Here is a 22634-nt window from a genome sequence, read left to right on the forward strand (position 1 = left end):
TGAATTTTTTTTTTAAGGTGGAGTTAGATATAATTCTTAAGTTTAAGGGGATCAACAGGTATAGGGAGAAAATGGGAACAGCATACTGAGTTGGTTGATCAGACATGATCCTGTTGAATGACAGAGCAGGTTCAAATGGCTAAATGGCCTTCTCCTGTTCCTGTTTCCTATATTTTGATTTTTCCATCTACCGGATTCCCTTTATCTCCCCTCCTCATTATATTTTCAAAAAACTCTAATAAATTTGTCAAACATGATATCTCTTTCATCAAATCATGCTGAAAAGAAAATCACTGGGTGCCGATTTCCCATTTACAGCTGAAGTATTTTGTGAGTGAAATTCATGGTGTTCAGTCCGCTTTAACTCAAAGCGACTTTGCTGACACAATCTTCCACACTTCACCAAACCAGTCACATTACAAGGCTATACAGCACCCTCTAGTGGAATAATATGGCAGTAGTGACGGAAGTGCTTGGCTCTGTCAGGACTTTCTGTCATTCACATTAACAGTTCTTTATTTGAAGCCTAGCATCATGCCACTTCAGACGCTGCAAACCAGAAAGTACCCCTCACATTGTGCTGCTGGACCATTATGGTGCAGAAAGAAAAGCTTGCTCCTGCTTTGTGGACAGGGACTTTGAGTTGCTGGTGATCAACGTGGGTGAGTCATCATTTTCCAGTTGACAGCCAAAGGATGCCACAACACCAGACAATGACAGCCCAACCTAGATAACAAACTGAGATAGGGCTGTAGCCTGGGTCAAGTAGGATGCTCAGCAATGCAGGAGGAGTGGTCAGTGATCTATTGTAATCCATAAGGGTAAATGCTGCCAGCTTCTCTCTAATACCTCACAGGGGCAGCTCCCATTTAATCTCTGTGTCTACAAACATTCCACCAAGGATCACAGCCTACAACTCTCATTGTTGCATACATCATGTCCATTCAATGGCTCTCAGCCAACTCTTCCTGCATGTATGCTTGCTATTCACTCACTGGGGACATCATAGAGACCCTACAGTGTAGAAGCAGGCCATTCTGCCAATGAGACCACATTGACTCTCCAAAGAGCATTGCAGCCAGACCCACCACCCTCCAACCCTGTAACTCTGCATTTCCCAAGGGTAAGGCACCTAGCCTGCACACCCCTGGACACTATTGTAGAATCTCCCTATAGAATCAGACTGCAGGGTTACAGACCCTTTGGCCCAAATAGTCCATGCCAACCATAATCTCAAACTAAAGTAGTCTCACCTACTTGCACTTGACTCATATCTCTCCAAACCTTTCTTATTCATGTACTTATCTAAATGTCTTTTCAACTGTGTAACTGTATCCAAATCTACCACTTCCTCTGGAAGTTCATTCCACACACAAACCACTCTCTGTGTAAAAATGTTGCTTGTCACGTCCTTTTTAAATCTTTCACCTCTCATATGCCCCCTAGTCTTGAAATCTTCCACCATATGAAAAAGACACCTGCTAATCACCTTGTCTATAACCTTCTTGGCGTTAAAAATCTCTTTAAGGTCACCCCTGAACCTCCTACGCTCCAGTGATAAACGTCTCAGCCTATCCAGCCTTTCTCTATTACTCAAATCTTCCATTCCCAGCAACATCTTGATAAATTTTTACTGAACCTTCTGCAGCTTTATAATATCCTTCCTATAATAGAGCAACCAGAATTGGACACAGTATTCCAGAACTTCAGTAAGGCATTCGACAAGGTTCCCCATGGGAGACTGATTAGCAAGGTTAGATCTCATGGAATACAGGGAGAACTAGCCATTTGGATACAGAACTGGCTCAAAGGTAGAAGACAGAGGGTGGAGGTGGAGGGTTGCTTTTCAGACTGGAGGCCTGTGACCAGTGGAGTGCCACAAGGATCGGTGCTGGGTCCTCTACCTTTTGTCATTTATATAAATGATTTGGATGTGAGCATATGAGATACAATTAGTAAGTTTGCGGATGACACCAAAATTGGAGGTGTAGAGGACAGCAAAGAGGGTTACCTCAGGTTACAACAGGATCTGGACCAGATGGGCCAATGGGCTGAGAAGTGTCAGATGGAGTTTAATTCAGATAAATGCGAGGTGCTGCATTTTGGGAAAGCAAATCTTAGCAGGACTTATGCACTTAATGGTAAAGTCCTAGGGAAGGTTGCTGAACAAAGAGACCTTGGAGTGCAGGTTCATAGTTCCTTGAAAGTGGAGTCACAGGTAGATAGGATAGTGAAGAAGTCATTTGGTATGCTTTCCTTTATTGGTCAGAGTATTGAGTACAGGAGTTAGAAGGTCATGTTGTGGCTGTACAGGACATTGGTTAGGCCACTGTTGGAATATTGCGTGCAATTCTGGTCCCCTTCCATCGGAAAGATGTTGTGAAACTTGAAAGGGTTCAGAAAAGATTTACAAGGATGTTGCCAGGGTTGGAGGATCTGAGCTACAGGGAGAGGCTGAACAGACTGGGGATGTTTTCCCTGGAGCATCGGACCCTGAGGGGTGACCTTATAGAGGTTTACAAAATGATGAGGGGCATGGATAGGATAAATAGGCAATGTCTTTTCCCTGGGGTCGGGGATTCCAGAACTAGAGGGCATAAGTTTAGCGTGAGGTGGAAAGATATGAAAGAAACCTAAAGGGCAACGTTTTCACACAGAGGGTGGTAAATGATTGGAATGAGCTGCCAGAGGATGTGGTGGAGGCTGGAACAATTGCAACATTTAAGAGGCATTGGATAGGTATATGAATAGGAAGGGTTTGGAGGGATATGGGCCAGGTGCTGGCAGGTGTGACTAGATTGGGTTGGGATATCTGGTCGGCATGCATGGGTTGGACTCTCTATGATTCTAAGAGGCCTCATCAATGTCCTGTACAACCTCAACATGACTTCCCAACTCCTCTCCTCAAAGGTCTGTGCTAAATACCTTAACCATTCTGTCTACATGTGACACAAACTTCAAAGAATTATGAACCTGGACACCTAGGTCTTTCAGTTCTATAACACAAGATTTTCCCCCTATCCTTCATTTTCTCCTTTAGTGTTGCTGACCCTGTAGTCCTATGACTTTTAGCTTCCCCCCATTTTCATTCAGCCCCTTCATATTACAATTAATATCTTCATTTAACTCTGAGACTCCATGATCTTTGAAATTTGCATGCACCGATGGCCATACACCCTCCCAATATAAAGGCTAAAGTGACTATGATCTGATGGAGCAATTCCTGGATTTCCCAGTCCTGTCCTAATGTCTGAGATCTCTCTCTTCTTTCTAGAATTGTTCCACATTGCTTTCACTATTCTCCCAGCAACCCAGCCTAATGCACCTATTCTCAATTGCCTGCCTTCCTTAGGAATCCACAGACTTCCCCCTGATAAGCTCCCCAGAACTGTGGTCCAGCCCCCAAACTGGCCTGGCAGGACAGTCCACAGCACAGACTTTGTGCGCCAAAAAGAAATGCAAAACACAGAGGCTGATGGCCTGTAGCTGAGCCGAGCACTAAGGACCCTATGAGTTAACAAAACAATGTGAGCAACTGACAACTTGTAAGTCAGTGCTAAGGTCAGTGAGTGTGCACTAAGAAAGTAATGTTGAGTAGTCAGAAGCTGGCCTCCAAGTAATTCCAAAATGATTTGCCGTTAAGAAAGCAACTTAAGAGCCATAACATGCATCATGTGCAGCATCATGTGCAGATCAGAAGTGGTGTGAGAGTTGCTCTGAAAGGAGGCATGGTAATATAGTGACTCTAGTGTCTTACTAATGTCAACTTGCATGGTTGAAGGATTGGGTCCATAGACCACGCAGTACACTGTGCTGAAGACACAGTTAGATGATGATCAGGTCAAGCATTTGATGAGCTGTAGCCACCATTAACTGCTCTGGCTTGTATGTCAGGAATTGGCACCATCTAGTTTCTCAGGGAAGGAGAGTAGAATGAGAAATGGCATATAAATAGTGCACATTGGAGTATTAAAGCTGTGCAAGTATATGGAAATAAGGTATTTGCTGCTCATGCCACTCCTGACACTATGACTTTAATAGTGTGATTCTGAATATGCCATTTAAGGGTTAAGGGGAAAATTGCAAGGTATTTTCTTGATGTAGAGAAGCTGATATTTTTCATTCTCTCCGTTTCCTCAACATTGCTGACGCAACATCAGAAAGGGTAAAATTCCATCCATTGTATGATAATAATGCATTGTTAAGACCTCTTTAATACAATAGATTTCAGTATTTTCCAAGTGACTCATTTCAGGTTGTTGACTTGAAATTCACTATTTTCACTTGCCCCTCCTTTCTCAAGAATCTGTTATATTTTGCCAATTTCCGATTCTGTTTTACTGTTCCAAAATCTGGACAATTTGGAAAGTAAAAGCGAATGCATTACTATTTCTTTTAAAATCTGAGAATGTAAGCCTTCAGGTCCTGACGAATGTTAGATTTTCATCCTATCAATTTCTCAGGAGTTTATCTCAGCTAACGTTAATTACCTTAATTTCTTCATTATTTATTGCCTACCAATTGCCCTCTGCTTTTGGTATGCAATTTGTGTGAGCTACTATAAAGGCAAACACAAAATATTTGTTCCATGTCTTTGCCATTTCCCCAATTCCCATAACCATATCTCCTATATCTGCTACTAAAGGACCAAAGTTAGTTTACTTTAGCTGCTCTCTTCCTATTTGAACATCTTTAAATAATCTGTTTTTTATATTCCTGTTTAGTTTGTTCTGTTCTTTTATCGTTTTATAAAACTTATAGCGGCCCTTTGTTGGTTTCTTAAAAACTCGCAGTCCTTTGACTTGCCACTTTCCTTTGTAACATCCAGAAACGATCTTGAAATAATTATTCAGAATAGAAATAATAGTCACGTGGAAAAATGTGAATTGATTTAGATGAGTGAGCATAGATTTGTTAAGGGGAAATCACATCTGGAGTTTTTTGAAGAGGTAACAGAGAGTTGTTGAGGAGAAGGCCTTTGGTGTGGTATACATGGACTTCCAAAAGACATTTGAAATGATGTTATGCAATAGATTTATGCGCTAAGTTATATGTCATTTAATAAAAAGGGACAGTATGAACTGAATTAAAAATTGGCTGTTGGATAGTACAATAAAGAATGGTTATTTTTCAGCCTGGAAGAAGGTCTTGTAGTAAAGTTCCTCAGAAGTCAGTATTGGGACCTGGAATTTTCTTGATATATAAATATATAAATGATCTAATCTGTGCAGAAACAATGATCTAATCTGTGCAGGGACAATGATCTAAATTGTACAGGGACAATTTGCAGTGTTCTAGCAAACACAAAACATGGGAGAATTGTGAACTGTGAAGAACTTCAGAAATATGTCGGCATGTTGGTGGAGTGGCAGGATCGGTGTGAGATGAAGACCAATGCAGAGAAATTTGAGTTGATGCACTTTGGTACTGAGAACACAGAGAGACACTGTTTTTAAAAAAGGTTACTATTCTAAAGTGCATACAGGAGCAGAGCAACCCGAGTATATATGTACATAAGTAATAAATGGTGGTTGGACAGATAGAGTGAGATGATAATAAGCATACATGATTCTAGGCTTCATAAATGGGCACACAGAGTTCAAAAACAGGGAGGTTATGATGAATTTACAGAGGACACTGCTTAGACTTCATCTGAGTAGACTCACTGGGCATCACACTATAGGAAGGATGGAAATGCATTGGAAACAGTACTGAAGTGATTTAGGTGAATGATTGCAGAGATGAGACATTTTAATTTGAAAAAGGCTTGGAAAAATTGGGACTGTTTTCCATGGATAAAAGAGAAGGTTCGATACAAATTTTCAAAAATCATGAGCTGTCTGGACAGAGTGGAAAGGGAGAAATTGTTCCCACTCATAAATGGAGCAAGAACAAGAGGGCACAGTTTTAAAGTGTTTTGCAAAAGAAACAAATATGAGATGAGAAAAAACATTTTCACAAAGCAAGTAGTTAGGGCCTGGAATGTACTCTCTGACAGTGTGATAGAGAAGGGTGCAGTAGAGGTATTGGATAATTATTTTTGAAGAGGTTTATAATGAATCACACAATCACAGAATTATGAAAGCATAGAAGAAAGCCATTCAGTCCATATTGTCTGTACTGGCTTACTGAGCATTTTAAATTAATGTCACTTTTCCGCCTTTTCCCAGTAATTCTACACATAACACTAGATTATTTAAGTAGAACAATCATAAACATCCTGAGTAAGCCATGAGTAGATCTTTCTTTCTGGATTTTGACTTTTCAATGAAACATCTTTTTGTTCAACATTTTGAATTGCTTATTTAAATGTGCCCAAATTATTTATTTACCTAATTTCAATACCTTTTAATCTGTTTAACCAACCAACCTTAGGCAGTTCTCCTCTCATACCTATGTCATTGGTTTATTTTACATTTGACATTGTTGTTTGCGATTAGAATATGTAATTTTCAAACTAAACATGGAATTCAATTGTATCATGATCATTTCCTGCTGAATCTTTTACAATGAGATTTCTGAGGATCTAATTAGACAAAGAGGAACTAGTTTAATGTAGTTTGATTTCCAAAAGACTCCATACAAATGCCAATCTGCAAAAAAAAAGGGCTCAAGGAGTTGGTATAACGTATTAGCAAGTTTAGAGAATTGGTTAATGGACAGGAATGTAGGCATCAACGAGTCATAGAGTCATATTGCACAGAAAGAGACCCTTCGTTCCAACTAGTCTATGCTGACCAAGTTTCCCAAACTAAACTAGTCCCACTTGCCCGTATCACTTTCAAGTTGGCAGTGTGTGACTACTGGAATACCAAAGAATCACTGCTGTGGTCTCAGTTATTTATAATCTAGATTAATAACTGTATGAAGAGACCAAGGATAACTTATCCAAGCTTGCAAACACTATAAAGCTAGTTGAAAATGTAAGTTATGAGGAGCACACAGCAAGATTGTTAAAAGATATGGATATGTTAAATGAGTCCACAATAAAAATAGAGAAACAATTATCCTTTAAACTTCCAAGCTTTACTGTTCAGAAACACTTGGGCTTCTTGCACAAGGAGCATTAAAACGTTAGTATGTAAGTACAGCAAGTGATAAGGAAGGCAAAATGGACTGGGAGAACCAGAATAAGGAAGTCTCGTTACAACTGCATGGGGCTTTGGTGAGAGCACACCTGAAATACTGTGTGCAGTTTTGGTCTTCATACATAAGGGAGGATGTAATTGTATTAGATCTGCATTCAGTGAGGTGCAGTCAAAGTTGACCCAGTTATTTCCTGGGATGAGAGACTTGTCCTTTGATGACAGGCAATGTAAATTTGGTGTGTAATTTTGGGGGCATACTGCAATAACAGATGATCAAACATACATGATTCTAAGAGATTTTAATGGTGTAGTTACAGATTGTATTGCCTGGCTGTGGAACCTAGAACATGGGATGCAGCTTTAAGGATTGGGATCAATTTGAGGCTTAGGATGAGGATAAATTTCTTAATTAGATGGCTGAGAATTATTAGTATTCTCTGCTCCACTGTTGTGTATCCAATGCTTGTACAAATACATTTTAGATCTTGCAGGAAATCATGGCATGTGGAAAGTGAGCAAAAAAGTGGAATTAAGGCAGAATATCAATGATGATGTAACTGAGTGGCAGAGCAGGCTCAAGGTGTCACATGGTTTACTTCTGCTCCTATTTCTTGTGTTCTTATGTTCACCCACCAAAGCCCCATGCAGTTATAACAAGACTTCCTTATTCTGGTTCTCCCAGTCCATTTTGCCTTCCTTATCACTTGCTGTACTTACATACTAACTTTTTAACTAACTCTGTGGAAAAACCACAGAAACCCAGAAACATGACTGAGATAACTAGTGAGGGAGTTCTCCTCATTGTTAGTTATAAATTAAGCAGGTAATCCTTGGGGGAAAGAAGAGCACAACAGCACTTTCCATTGTTTCTGCAGTTCTTATGGGTTTACGTTGATGGGGGGCTGGATCTGGGCGGACTGCTCTTCAGAGGGTTGGTGCAGATTTGATGGACCAAATGGCCTCTATCTCCACTGTAGGGATTCTACCTTTCTATGATTCTAAGGCAAGTGAGTAAATCTAGTGGAAATAAATTTCATGATATCTCACTGAAACAAATGATTAAATTATGCAAATAAATTCAGTGCATCAGCTATGTGATTGATAAATTATTCCTTTTTGCAGTTGTAACTTCTTGGATCACATGATTCTGAGAGTTTTTGACACTGACTCTGTATCCCCTGGCTGTGGAATCTAGAATATGGGTTCTGTATACTGAGAATGAGATCAATAATTTCAAAATAAGATGAGGATAAATTTCTTCATCAGAGGGTTCAGAATCTTTGAAATTCTCTACTCCAATGTCTTCTGCTTCACTGTTGTGCATCCATGTGCATGGATGTATTTTAGATTTCTCAGGAAATCAAAGCATGTGGAAAGTGGAGTTACTGCAGAAGATCAACTATGATGATATTAAATGGCAGTGCACATTTGAACTATAACTAATATAATTCCAATAAAACGATGAGCTAAGTAGTTCAGAAGCAAAGAGCATCAGTTGAGTTAGTATGCCCTGTTTTATTTCTGTTCAAGTAAATGGATTGCAAATGGGCCAACATCTCATCCAATATATCCGTGAGCTGTATTACAGATTGGTAGATATGTCTGCACATGTTTTTGTCATATAGTGACTTTGCGATCCTGATTTAGTTTTGAGGAATTATTCCATGTAAAAGCCAAGTACTTCCCTATTGGAGGGAGGAAACACAGGATTTAATTTTCCCAGCCTCAGAGTGATATGGGCAAAGGTGAGTTAATTGGGAAAATACAGCAACAATGGAAAAATGAGACCATCGATTATGAGGAAAAAAATGTCTAATTGTTCACTTATGGTTTCAATACTGAGTGGTAAAGGTCCTAGTTGCACACATTAAAGTCTCATTGTTACCTAATCTTGCCTCATTTATATGCAGATTGCTATTTCACCACACAGTGAAGAGAAACAAAATGGCACCAATTCCCAACAGGAAAGTCAGAGCAGTTTTTCACACAGAGGGTGGTACGTGTATGGAATGAGCTGTCAGAGGAAGTGGTGGAGGCTGGTACAATTGCAACATTTAAGAGACATTTGGATGGGTATATGAATAGGAAGGGTTTGGAGGGATATCGGCTGGGTACTGGCAGGTGAGACTAGATTGGGTTGGGATATCTGGTCAGCATGGATGAGTTGGACCGAAGGGTCTGTTTCCATGCTGTACATCTCTCTGACTATGACTCTATTATCTGGTGATTCCAGCTCACTGGCATTTTCTCTGGGCCTCCATCTTGGTCAACATTCCTCAAAACCTCAGGGCACACGTCACGGGCAGTGACCGCCCGCACCCTCCTTCCATAGAGTTGGCATCAGCCAAGCAATAGACTCACCACATCATGTTTGGCACATCTTGGACTCACTCAGAATACAACTCACCATTTCAATGCTCTAGTTTGGAGTGCACTGACACTTCATATTATTCTGCTGGTGCCTGGATATTTTGCGCACAGGAACAGACATATGTTTCGTATGTCAGAACAGGATGCATCTTTGGCATCTTATCTTGCTTTCTTTGTGCTCACTTATTTTGCACCTATTTGGATGCTCACAGCATCTTGGTCTTGTCTTGTCAAGCCTTTTGTGCATTGCTGCTTCATTCAGGACTTACAGCCTCACAGTAGTTCTGTCTTACCTTGCGTTTTAGTGTAGATCAAAAGCCAAATATTTTGATTGCTTGCAATGAAGGTGGAAGACATGTTGCTGTATGGCGCTGTACTATATCAATAGTATTCTGAGACCATGTACCAGCAGCATATGTACCAAATACACTAAACATCCTTCTCCCAAATGAACATATCTCAAAATATAAGGAGATCAATTCTTATTCAAGTCAAACGGGACTGTTGTCAGGATGTGGAGAAAGTGCAGGAGGCCCATAATTTTTTGTCCTCGATTGAATATCCTCCAGATGAGTGAGGCACAGTGCTGCTAGTAAATGAGGATGTCGCAGTGTAACAGAACTGTCATCTGCTGGAACAGTCCAGGTGGAAGGTGCTATAGACTATACACTATACACAGGTATATGTGACACTGGCGTAGCATTATGTGTCTGACCTTATTAATAGAAAAGGATTACATCTGATCAATGTCCAACTTATCTGTGATTATTGCAACACATCTTAAAAACTGACATTAAGTACCCTGGAAGCTTCCATGATTCCTAGGACCTTCATAACTCACAGGTCCCTACTTCACTACCAGGGCCGGATGTCTTACAAGGATGACTGCTGCAAGACAAAGTCTACCCTCCACAGCCATAGCTGACAACTGCATTACACCACCCTTGACTGAGGACAAGCTTGCATTCAATGCAATATTAGCTTCCATTTTGATCATTGATGGTCATGTGATAGATTTGTTCAAGAAGCAACTCCAATGTTTGTGCAGTCTGGGATTCCTTGCAGTATGCTAAAAAATAAAAATCTGTGCTGTATAATCCTTGCATGCTGCTGGCAGGCAAAAAAGGGATTTGACAGAAACTGTGAAAGTAATAGCATTCTTCCGAGGAAGTAGTTGAGGACAATGACCAGGATAACCATCACCGTCAGCATGATAGAGTGCTGAAGTATCAGCTGTAACAAGCCAAACAGGATATCTGTTTCCAAGGGAATGGAATTGGGTGAAGTAATTACAATGAAAACAAATTTCTGAAGAAACTCTACAGGTCTGCCAGCATCTGCGGAGAGAATACAGTCAAGTATCCAGTGACCTTCCTTTGTTCTGAAATGAATAGCAATTCCTGGTTTGCAACATTTGAACTAATGCATGGCTAAGTTTTAAATATGGTGCTGGGGACCCCAGAAGGTACTGGCAGTAGTGAGCAAGTCTGCTCCTGATGAGTATAAGATAGTGTGACGGCAGCATCGTGGAGATGCAGTGCATAATTAACAGGGTGAGCACTATAAAATTGTGCAAGAAATCTTACTACAGCTCAAAGATGGAAACAGTCCAGAAACTCCCCAATATTGAGACTTAGCCAAATTTTAGGAAAATTCAGTCCACAGTTTTCAACTTGTCCTGGTGCAGCCTCATAGTCATGTCCCTAGAAGTCTCTAAAAAGTGGACAGAGGCAAATCATGTACATTGTCTAATTTTTAAGCTGCTAAAGAAAACATGTCACAAGAGATCAAATGGTGATGCTAATAATTAAAATGCTGTATGTAGAAAGCATACCTTGTAGAACTGGAACTCCAAATAAGTGAAGAAGATGGGTAACTTTCTGCTGTGCATTCCAATATTTTTCCCTCTTTTTCCATTATAATTTTTGGTTTCCTGGGTTTTGCTATCAAAAGGAATTACAAAATATTATTGGAAAAAAATAATTGTGTTAAACATGTGACACTTAACGGCTCACATTAATTAAGATGTTCGTAGTTAACTCTACCAATTGTTTTTAAGAGTGTCTAGTTCACGCAAATTCAAAATCACTTTGATCTGACCAATTTAAAGGGTTTTTCATTTTTTCCCACATTAATAGTACTTAATCTAGGATATTTTCCAGTTTTATGGAATCTAATTACGTTTTAAAGCCGATGTCACGCACATTTGTTCTCTTTGATGTTGATAGAACCATACATGTCCTCAGGATATATTAAAGTTCATGACATCAGGTGGACAAATCTCACAGCAAAGTGCTGCAAACAGAAAACTATATAAATTGCTTGTGGATTGTGTAGTGCAGTGGTAGTATCCCTGCCTCTGAGGCAGGAACTCTGGGTTCAAAATCAATCTGCTCCAGAAGTGCGTCATAGCATATCTGAACGGGTTGATTATAAGTATAACTAAATGATGTGTGAATCTGTTTTTGGTGATGTTTATTGAGGAATTGATTTTGACAAAGAAACCAAGAGAAAGCAGTGCTCTTGTTTCGGTACCTTTTACCTGAGCAACCAGATTAAATTTTGATTTAAAATCTCATCCAGAGACAACACTTCTGAGAATGCAGCATTCACTCAGTACTACACTGAAGCATCAGCTTAATTTATATAGTTAAGCTCTGAAATGGGATTCCAACTCACAATCTTGTTTTATGAATACATTAAAAAAAATTATATTTAAAAAATTTGATAACATATTTCCTTCACAAATATACCCCCAAATCAATAAACAGTCTGAGGAGTGGAACACCATGGATATGGCTATGTGAATGAATAGACACCAGTAATTTCTCATGTGTAGAAAGCTTTTATTTTTCATTACTTACCTCTTACAAAAATTGGAAAGTTAATTGTGTTTGTGCCTTCAGTAGTGAGGTGGTATATTCCTGCGTGCCTTTCAGTGACTCGAGAAACTATTAAAGTAATGATTTGACTGTAGAATAAAAGAGTAAAAATTGGACCATGTTATCAAGATTTAACAAGAAAATTCCACATGAGTAATGAAATTTACTAAAATACTACGCATTGCTGTATTATTATTCTTTAATGCATTTCCATCCTTCTCATTGAACAAAAGCTGAATTCAGAAGTGAATGGCTTTGGATCAAAAAAAAGATAAACGCTGTCATTGTAGCTAGTTTACTTTTTATAATTCATTGAAGGGAAACAAAGAAACCATATGTCAAATGAAGTTGAAACTCCAAAAATGGCAAGATAAAAACAGTTTATTCATAATTTGGTAGTACAGAGCTTGTGTATTGCTGGAAAAAGATACATCTGGTGAAGCTTTTACTTTTTTTACATGTCAGGACAATTCACAAGAAATACCAAATTGAAGGGAAAACAACTCTTTTTTTAAAATAATACTCAATTTATATTATTGAAAGCAAAGCTATTTTAAATTATTTAGATGACCATAAATTTGATTGTTACAAGTGAGTTAAGATCTATTAGCTAAAATATATTGTAACCTTTCCAAACTGCACAAGCTTGCACAAGTAAGCTCATCATCACCTTTATAAGAGTAATAAATACTGGGCCAGCCAGAAAAGCCTACATCACATAAATGAGTACAAGAAAAGTTAAATCTACTCCGCTTTAGAGACCACTCTATGTGCATATTTTAATCACATTTTATTGATTTTGGAGTTATTAGAACATTTATGCTGAGTTTCTGTAAAAGTTTTGAATTGCTTGTCACCTAGCAGAATGAAAATGTGTATGCAAGATTTAGTCAGGATATTTTTTTATTTTTGCGCTTCTGTCACACTACATTGTGTGAATAGAAAATGTATCTGAATATTGGGTGGTGCGGTTTCCAATTACACATGCTTTACCGTTCATTGAAATTAATGAATGGAAAATTAGGAAGATTACAGCATGTATATTTTCTCCTCCTGCATAATATTGTGATTTGAATTAAGGGAATGGGCTACTTTGTACTAGTAAAACAAAAGATCTTGCCCAATGAGATGATGTAGTTATTATGAAAATCTTCAGAGCTGTGTTTTCACTATGCAATCTTGTGTATTTTTAATTAACCAACTAGTGAATGTAATACATGTGCACTTTCATGCTCTGTAAAATCCAGTATTTAAGGTCTGTTATTTATAATGAATCATGCTAGCTGTGATCTATCAAATGGCGGAATGACTAAATAGCTTGCTCTGGTTGCTATAAATCATACACCTGAGTTTTATAGGCACGATGATTCCCACAACTAATCAGCCAAAAGATTGGTGAGAAACCCAACCAGGGGAAGAATAGCTGTCCCATTGTGATTTAATTGCCTATTAGCGATTTTGCCCCTGTGTACTGGGGAGGTGGAAATGTTTGAGAGGCTGGTGGGAAGGAAAAAGAGAAAAATATGACTTGGGCACATGCCTCCAATGAACAAGAGGACAAGCAAAGAAAATGGCTCCCACCCACACTTGATTGCTACCAGTCCATGCAGCTAAAGCTGCCAGGTAGCCACATTAGAGTAGATAAGAAGGAGGCTGGAAGAACATGGCAAGCCAAACAGCAAAAGGAGATGGAGAAGTCGAGGTTTTGGGTAAACCCTTTCTTCAGAAATGGAGGTGGGGGTAGGGGGAGCTGCAGATAAAGAGAGGGGAAAGGGTTATGGGTAGGGAGAGGGGCGGAATGGTGAGGTAGTGATAGGTGAACACAAGTCATGGGTATGACCTGGTTGGTCAAGGGGAGGGGTGAATTCGGTTGGTAGCTGGAAGGAGGGGTCTGTCGGAGAATTGGAAGGGAGGAGGCAGGGCTGGAATGGGAGTCCAGGGATGGGTGGGAAAATTATTTGAAATTGGAGAACTCAATGTTGAGTCCTCTGGGCTGTAGGCTGCCCAAGCGGAAGATAAGGTGTTGCTCCTCCAATTTCCAGTCTGATTCACTGTTGCAATGGAGGAGGTCGAGGATGGACATGTCAGAGAGGGAGTGGGAAGGGGAATTGAAATGGACAGTGACCGGGAAGTCACGCAGGCTCTTACAGGCCTGGCTGAGATGCTTGGCAAAACATTCCGTAAGATTACATTTGGTCTCACCGATATAGAGAAGACCACATTGAGAGAACCAGATGCAGTAATCTAGGTTGGAGGAGAGGCAGGTGAACTTCTGTTTCACCTAGAAGGACTATTTCGGGCCCTGGATGCAAGTGAGGGAGGTGGTGTGCCAGCAGGTTTTGCATGTCCTACGGTTGCAGGGGAAGGTACCAGGGGTGGGGCTGGAGGGGTTGGCGGGGAGAGTGGCGTAAACCAAGGAGTAACAAAGGGAACGGTCCTTGCAGAAGGCAGAGAGAGGTGGGGTGGGGAAGATGTTCTTGGTGGTGGGGTCTAATTTGAGTTGGGGTCTCCACCTACCTGTGGAAGCAGAATGAGACCCTTTAGTGACCATTAACATTATGACCTCAATAGGGATTAATAGGTGGGCAGACTATCCAGCTCCTCTAACACCCCTTTAAAATTTCATACAGGTATTGGAGCAGGAGGCAAGTGGTTTTATGGCAAAAAAAACTATGCATTACATTTTACAAGCTTCCATTATTCAAATTTGCTGGCAGGATAGCATAAAATACACCGTATTTTACTTGTAGAACCACAATCTTTTGTCTACCACAAAGTGCAACTTCAATTCATTTTGCATTACAAATCTGGACTACCACTTTTAATAGATCAGTGGTGCTGGAAAAGCACAACAGGTCAGGCAGCATCCGCGGAGCAGGAAAATCGACGTTTCGGGCAAAAGCCCTTCATCAGGAATATCCTGATGAAGGGCTTTTGCCCGAAACGTCGATTTTCCTGCTCCTTGGATGCTGCCTGACTTGCTGTGCTTTTCCAGCACCACTCTAATCTAAACTCTGGTTTCCAGCATCTGCAGTCCTCACTTTTGCCTACCACTTTTAATATACAAAAGCATAATTTTAAAAAATCAAGAAAATTACCTGTGTAGGGTGCAATAATTCACATTACACGGAGTTGTGATGTTCTTAAAGGTCCAATGGCAAGATATATTCCCAGAAACATTCATGATCACTTTCAGTGTTATAGAGTCCAAAACATTAACTTCAATTTTGCTGACATTAACCTGAAAATCTAAGTCACATTATACATCAACTACGTCGAAAAGAAAAAAAACACAGCACTAATCTAGAAATCTGATTTATTTTCATATTAAGCATAATTTGGGATAAAGATACATTTTAAAATTAATAAAAAACATTAATTTGTCATTCTAATAATAAAAATGCAATATGGAACACAAGTAATTTAATTCATACCACTGGCTTCGTACATCAATAATTGTCTTCTTGTTGAAGTGTTGGTGTTCAAGCAGAATTGATTTTGACTATGATTTTTATCGATGGGAACAATCTATAAAAGTAAGATCTGAAATTAAATGCCCCATATATTTTCTGTATATTTTTAGAATGTTTTCATAGAAATAGAATGAATTTGAAACAATAAAGACAATTGGATATATGCTCGCTACATTCTACGAAAAGAAGCATGTTGAAAATTTCTCCTGTTCCTCCACTTTAAATGCATGTCCCTGGTTCTCCCCTATCTGTCAATGTGTAATAATCTATCAGTAAGCACACAAACCAGTGCTGGCATTATTTTCTACATTTTTGGTAGTACTGCTTCTAAGTTCTAAAGTGAATAAAACTAACTTTTCAAGTAATGCTGCGTAATTACGGTTCTCTAGCTAGAGATCAGCGTCATATCTCTGCCGCGAATGTTCCATTGATAAATTTCACGGATATCCCTTTTTTTTTGTTCATCAAAAAACATCTACTTTTGCGCTTATGAGTATATAATCTCCCCAAACTCACAGCCTGTTGAATTTAGTCCATTTAGAATGTTTCAAAACATTGAACATTTCTTCCATTTTATTTCCGCAAATGTTAAATAATACAGTATTCTGCGCTGATACTCCTTACATGCATAACACTGCATTTACCAAAGTTATATGTAATTTATCATTGTTTGGCCCATTCTTCAGGCATTCCTATAACTTTAGTGTCATTTTTAATTTAGTTAGTAGCACTGGATTATAACGTTTTAGGTTCAAGTCCCACTCCAGGATCCAATCCCACAATTCAAGGTTGATATTCCAAAGCAGTTGAGGGAGTTCTGTACAGTCAAATGTATTTTTTTTAAACTGATGATCTGCCTTCACTCTAAAGTGAATGTAATAAATATTATGGAACAGTTTCATAAATAGCAGGGGAATTATTCCTGGTGTCTTGTTCAATTTTATCCCTGTTTAAAATCATAAAACAAATGATCTTTTCATTGTCACAAAACATTTTGTGTGAACTTGTGCTGTGCAAATTGGCTGTCACATTTCCTACATTATAACAATAACGGTTCTAAAAAAACACTTAATTAGCTCTAACATGCTTTTAGACATCCAAATGCAAATCTTTCTTTTGCTGTTCTAACCGTTGTCTTTTACTGTTTTAACTTTCATCCAAATTTTAGCAGCATCTGTGAACCTGCTGGCCATATCCCCCAGTCTTTTTCTCCAAGATACAGATAAGCACACTGAGCAGTGGGACACCATTACTAATTTGATGTTGATCATAACCTTTGACTACAAATTTAACTATCGGGTTGTAGCCAATTTCTAACTCAATATATCATCTGAAATGTAAGTGTTGTGTTGACTTAAAACTGTTGGATTGTGTTAGGATTGCCTTTGCCAATGAATTGAGCTTTAGAAAGTAATTGAAACTTTGTTAAATAGTAATCTAATTACTCTAATTACCACCTTTATAAGGTCATAGAGTCATAGAGCTGTGCAGCATGAAAACAGACCCTTTGGTCCAACTCATCCATGCCAACCAGACATTAGTAATTAATCTAGTCCCACTTGCCAGCATTTGGCTCATATTCCTCTGAACCTTTTTTATATATTTTACTTTTCAAAAAATTCCTTCTGCGTTTACAATGATGCATAACTCTACTCCCAACCCCTACCACCTTCCCAGGACCTGTTGAGTAAGGATCCATTCAGTTGCTTAAAAAGATTGATTTATATCTTTTGATCTTGGCCAGAATCCTGATCGGAAGAATGTGGATCCCTTTGGCATTTTGATATATATTCACTGACCCACAATAGAGAGTTCACACTTTGAACACAAAATTGGGGTTTGCTATGATGCCGCAACTACTTAACTACTGACTGACAGTCACATTTTACGAATAAAAAAATGGCCACTTTAGGGAGTGGCACAGCGATAGATGCCATAGAATGAAACAGCAACTTCAGGAACACCAAGAGAAAATAGTTGTTTTTTTGCAATAGAAGAAGAAAAGTAAATTAATATGCAGACAGAATGAACAATAAATTACCTTGTTTGTTGTGTGTAATGATTCCAGATGATCCATATTGGTACGATAGATCAAAACGTACTTGGGTTGAGAAAATCCTTTGTTGACTTCTTTTTCAGAAACCCCAGGGAGTGCTGCATTTGTGACTGTTGAGAGTAAAGTAGATCTTAATTAAGCTCCTCATAAACATGTTAAATGGAATGTTCTGATGATCATGATTAAACAGAAGTAATGGCTATATTTTTAAACTCAGGACTTGAATGTCCATTCCTGGAGGAGTGGGGGATGCCAAGAAGGAAAAATGATGTGGGAAATTCATTCTAGAGAGAAACTCCAGCCCTTCTCACCATGTCATTAATGGTGCTCAAGGTGAGAAGGTCCTTGGGTGACCTTCTTGGCCCACTAGCATGATCACACCATCCTCCTCCTACACCTCTCAATGGTCATTCAGCTTAGAAAGGTTGCTCTCACCAGGTTCCATCCTTAGCTATCAAACCATATCCAATTTCTCCTCTTTTTGTTCCAGCATTGTTGCTTTTAATGTCACCCAAGGATCTCTACTATTCTTGTCAATGTCACTTAATTTTCATTTTTACAGATACACTAACAACACACAGCTCAACATAATCTTAGCAGCATCTCTCCCAATCTTCCATTGATGCTAACTTATCAGACTGCTTATTGAACATCCAGTACTGAATAAACAGAAATATCCTTCAATTAAATCTTTGGAAGACTGAAATTATTGTCTTGTCTTCCTGCTCCAAAATCCATTCCCTATCTACCAACTCCATTCCACTCCCTGTTAAGATAGTGAACCAGACTCTTCATCACCTTGGCATTATACTTGAGCCCACTAAGACCACTTATTTCCATCTCAGTAACTTCAGTTGGACATCCAGAAAATGATCCATATAGCACTACTTCCTGCTTTTTATCTATTAATCAATCATCAGTCCATACTGGCTTATTTACTAACTTCCTCTGTGAGACCTTTTCAAAAGCCTACTGGAAGTCTTAATATGCCACATTCATTAGTTCACGTTTATCTATAAGTACCATCCTCAAAAAACTTCAAGCTTGTAAAACAAGATTTCTCTTTTAAACATCCATGTTGATTCTGTCTAATTTAACATTTTTAAAAAATGTTCCTTTGCTATATCCTTTACAGTTGAATCGAATATTTTCCCCATTTTGAACATCAATCTAAGGCCTGTAGTTCTCTAATCACAATCCTTATTGTTACTCCCTTCAACACTCTAGGGTGAAGGTCATCCAGTCCAGGAGACATATCAACTCTCAATCCAGATAACCTTTCAAGTGCAACCATTTTATGAGTGCTAATTTCTTTTAACTTTTCATTTTCACAAATCTCAAGAATTTTCTATATCTTCTTCCATAAAGACAGGCACAAAAAGCAGAATCTTAGAGGGGTCTGTGCAACACAAACTTTGTTGAGATTTATGGCAGAATCAAAGAGGACGTCTGATGAGCCTACTTCAACACCAGGAGTTTCTCGCTTCATCTTTTGTTCTTTTGGCAAGTGGCAAGGTAAGTTTCTCACGAGTCAGTGGCAAGCTGCCAATTAAGGATGATTATAGCTTAATAAATGCCTCATTAATGGCTCAACTTACCTCATTAGATGCAGAGACCTATTTTACCAAATGTGCAAATGAATTAAGTGTCAAGCAGCGTCAATATGGAAATCAGTGTGGGTCACCAGCAATTTCAGCTCATTGTAGGGTGTGGGGAGTCGCTATGCTAATCAGTACCAAACAGCATCTCAGAACACGATACATGAGCTCCAGCTGCATGCACCCCTCATTTACGACATTGGCATTTGTCCCCCTCATGATCATCATGAGAGCTCTCTGATCCATGTGTAGGCTGTTTCAGAAGCACAGACTTGCTTTGTAGGGTGCACCAGCAACTAGCGTTGAAAGGCTGCAACAGGGACACTTGCACCCAAGGAAAGCATCCAGTTCACAGACTGGACCAGGCTACACCTCATTTATTGTGTCCATTGCTCTCGATGTGGTCTCCTCTACACTGCGGAGACAGGATGACAACTCACGGAACATTTCAGGGAACATCTCTGGGACCCATGCACCAAACAACCCCACCATCCTGTGGCCGAACACTTCAACTCCCCTTCCCACTCTGCCAGGTCATGCAATCTTGGGCCTCCTCCACTGCTAAATCCAAGCGACTCGATGACTGGAGGAAGAACACCTCATCTTCCTCCTTGGGACCCTTCAACTATATGGCATTAACGTTGACTTCACCAGTTTCTCACTCCCCTTCCCCCGCCTCATCCCAAATTCAACCCTCCAACTCGGCACCACGCTCTTGAAATGTCCCACTTGTCCATCTCCTTCATACCTATCCATTACACCCTCCCATCCTACCTACCATTATCACCCCCAACCTGTATCTATCTTTTGTCTTCCCAGCCCTTTTCTCCCACCCACATTCCTGATGAAGGGCTGATGCCCAAAACATTGATTCTCCTGCTCCTCAGATGCTTGCTGACCTGCTGTGCTTTTCCAGTGCCACACTTTTTGACTATACCTAAGAGTTGCTCACTTGGTTTCTTAGCTTTTGCTCACTCAGAGTTGACCAGCATTTTCACAGCATCCATGCTTTGCCTTGCTGTGCATGTTAACATGCTAGCTCTTCAGCCCCAGCCAAATTCTATCAGTATTACCGTATTGATATGCTCTTTTTTTTAGATTAGATTACTTACAGTGTGGAAACAGGCCCTTCGGCCCAACAAGTCCACACCGACCCGCCGAAGTGCAACCCACCCAGACCCATTCCCTTACATTTACCCCTGCACCTAACACTACGGGCAATTTAGCATGGCCAATTCACCTGACCTGCACTTTTTTGGACTGTGGGAGGAAACCGGAGCACCCAGAGGAAACCCACGCAGACACGGGGAGAATGTGCAAACTCCACACAGGCAGTCGCCTGAGGCGGGAATTGAACCCGGGTCTCTGGCGCTGTGAGGCAGCAGTGCTAACCACTGTGCCACCGTGCCGCCAGATGCAGAGAGAAGCTACTTGTCCGTAAGGATCTGTCTGGGAGTGGGGTGACATCTTGATGCACAACATTTTGAGACATCAGTTTAACATCTACAGCATGTGCCAGCGAATTGCATGGGCAACACACTGAGCATTTATTCAACCGATTGGTGATGTCAGACACAGGGTGAGGGTTAGCCTTAGTCAAGTCAAGGGGAAACCACTGTAGATCAGGCAGTCTTGGTACTCTCAGCCAAGGGCACAATCCTTGCACAGTCCAGGGGCTAGGCCATGGTCACCCCGTTTAATGGGATGTTCACCATCAGGGATCTGCCCAACAACTGTCCAGACAAAGAGCAATGATCTGTCCTATAAAGTCAGCATCAACATTCGGGGGAATCACGTATCATCAATTGGGGGGCAGCAAAGACTGTAGTTGGTATCTGGTCAATCATGTCTAGGTAGAAGTAGGTCAGAAGTCTGGGGTAAATATAGTCCTAGGGTTATGATTTTTGATTATTAAGGGGAGTGTGGGAGTTGGGTGGGGATGCAGTAGGGCAGCAGTGGGACCACTGCCAGAAGATCTGAAGTGGTCAAGGCTGGGGAAAAATGTCGAGATATTTATGGAGGTGGGAACAAGGACAGTGAGAAAGAGAAACACGTGGTGTATGCTGGGTTATGTATAACAGCATCGGAAGGCATGGCAGGCTAGAGGAGGGGGAATTACTGGCAGTGACCACCACCATGGCCTCTGCTAGGGAGTTTAGAGGAGCAGGATAGGTATTATTAAGTTGTAATTTTGGGGTTGGGGGAATAGTTGGAAGTTCAATGTGATGCATCTGCACATTGACATAAAGAGTGGTAAAGAGCTGTCAAGATAGATTGAGGTAAAAGGGGACATAGGGGTTCCAGTGACTAAACAGGGGCCCAGAGCTGATAGTGTTCACTGCAATCTGTGTACCCTGCCATCATTTGCTGTTCTCCAGATGTGAAATGTAACTGGAAAATGGCTCAGACAACACACAGGGTGAGCAGAATCAGTGTCACTTTGATTGGGTGAAAGCACAGGATCCAGGTCTGCTGAACATAAGGGCATTGAAGACGCAAACACAAGAAGCATGCATTTGTTATCTCCAGTACACTTCTTTTGCAAACATTTCTGTGCACGTATACAATGTATGCAAAGTGAACACACTTATACATCAAATGTTCATCAAAAGCAAATTGAACCATGCCATTTTTGATTTGTAAACTAACATTGTCATCTCAGTGATGCAGATATTATCAGCGGGTTGAGGGTAGTATCAATACGTTATGCATCATATAAATATGGTCCATTGATAAATGGAATGTTTGGTCTATGTCTGGGCTGAGAAAGGGGGAAAAGTATAGTAGGAACTGCCTTTTTGATCTAATATGTTGATCAGATAGCTGGTGCAGCACCTTCACCTAATTGGTGCACAGGCTGCGACCATGGCTCTAATGGAGCGGGCAGTAGGACAGTGGAAGGTCTGACTCTGCAGCTTGGAGAGGTCTGGAGGGCATTTCAGTATGGTCCCGATAAAGTGTGTTACACCATCTTGAAGTGCTTTGTTCTGCACAACTGGAGAAACCAACAAGTGATGTGATTGATGCTGAGGAGTAAGGAACAGGAGCAATCACCTGATTACAAGATTTAAAGAGAGAGAAAAGACAGCCTTTTATATCCTTATTGTATTTAGTCCATCTGGTTTAGTCTCTGTGGGTTCTTACAGCAAGCCACTGAAATAGTGTTT

The 22634-nt window shown here is 40.1% G+C and overlaps 1 protein-coding gene across 2 annotated transcripts in view; it reads right to left on the reverse strand.

The window, feature by feature from the left end:
- Positions 1-22634, reverse strand: part of flt3 (fms related receptor tyrosine kinase 3) — a 113105-nt gene that overhangs the window by 63411 nt on the left and 27060 nt on the right. For both annotated transcript variants that reach the window (XM_043692009.2, XM_087988198.1), the window contains exons 2-6: positions 17855-17979; positions 15775-15868; positions 15439-15589; positions 12323-12429; positions 11293-11401 (exon numbers count right to left, since the gene is read on the reverse strand). In XM_043692009.2, coding sequence (XP_043547944.2) covers positions 11293-11401; positions 12323-12429; positions 15439-15589; positions 15775-15868; positions 17855-17979 — 586 coding nt within the window. The remainder of the gene's footprint in view (positions 1-11292; positions 11402-12322; positions 12430-15438; positions 15590-15774; positions 15869-17854; positions 17980-22634) is intronic.

This window comes from Chiloscyllium plagiosum, unplaced genomic scaffold (assembly GCF_037043375.1).
Source record: "Chiloscyllium plagiosum isolate Xiang-an unplaced genomic scaffold, Cpla_swu_hap1 HiC_scaffold_6, whole genome shotgun sequence".
Lineage (NCBI taxonomy): Eukaryota > Metazoa > Chordata > Chondrichthyes > Orectolobiformes > Hemiscylliidae > Chiloscyllium > Chiloscyllium plagiosum.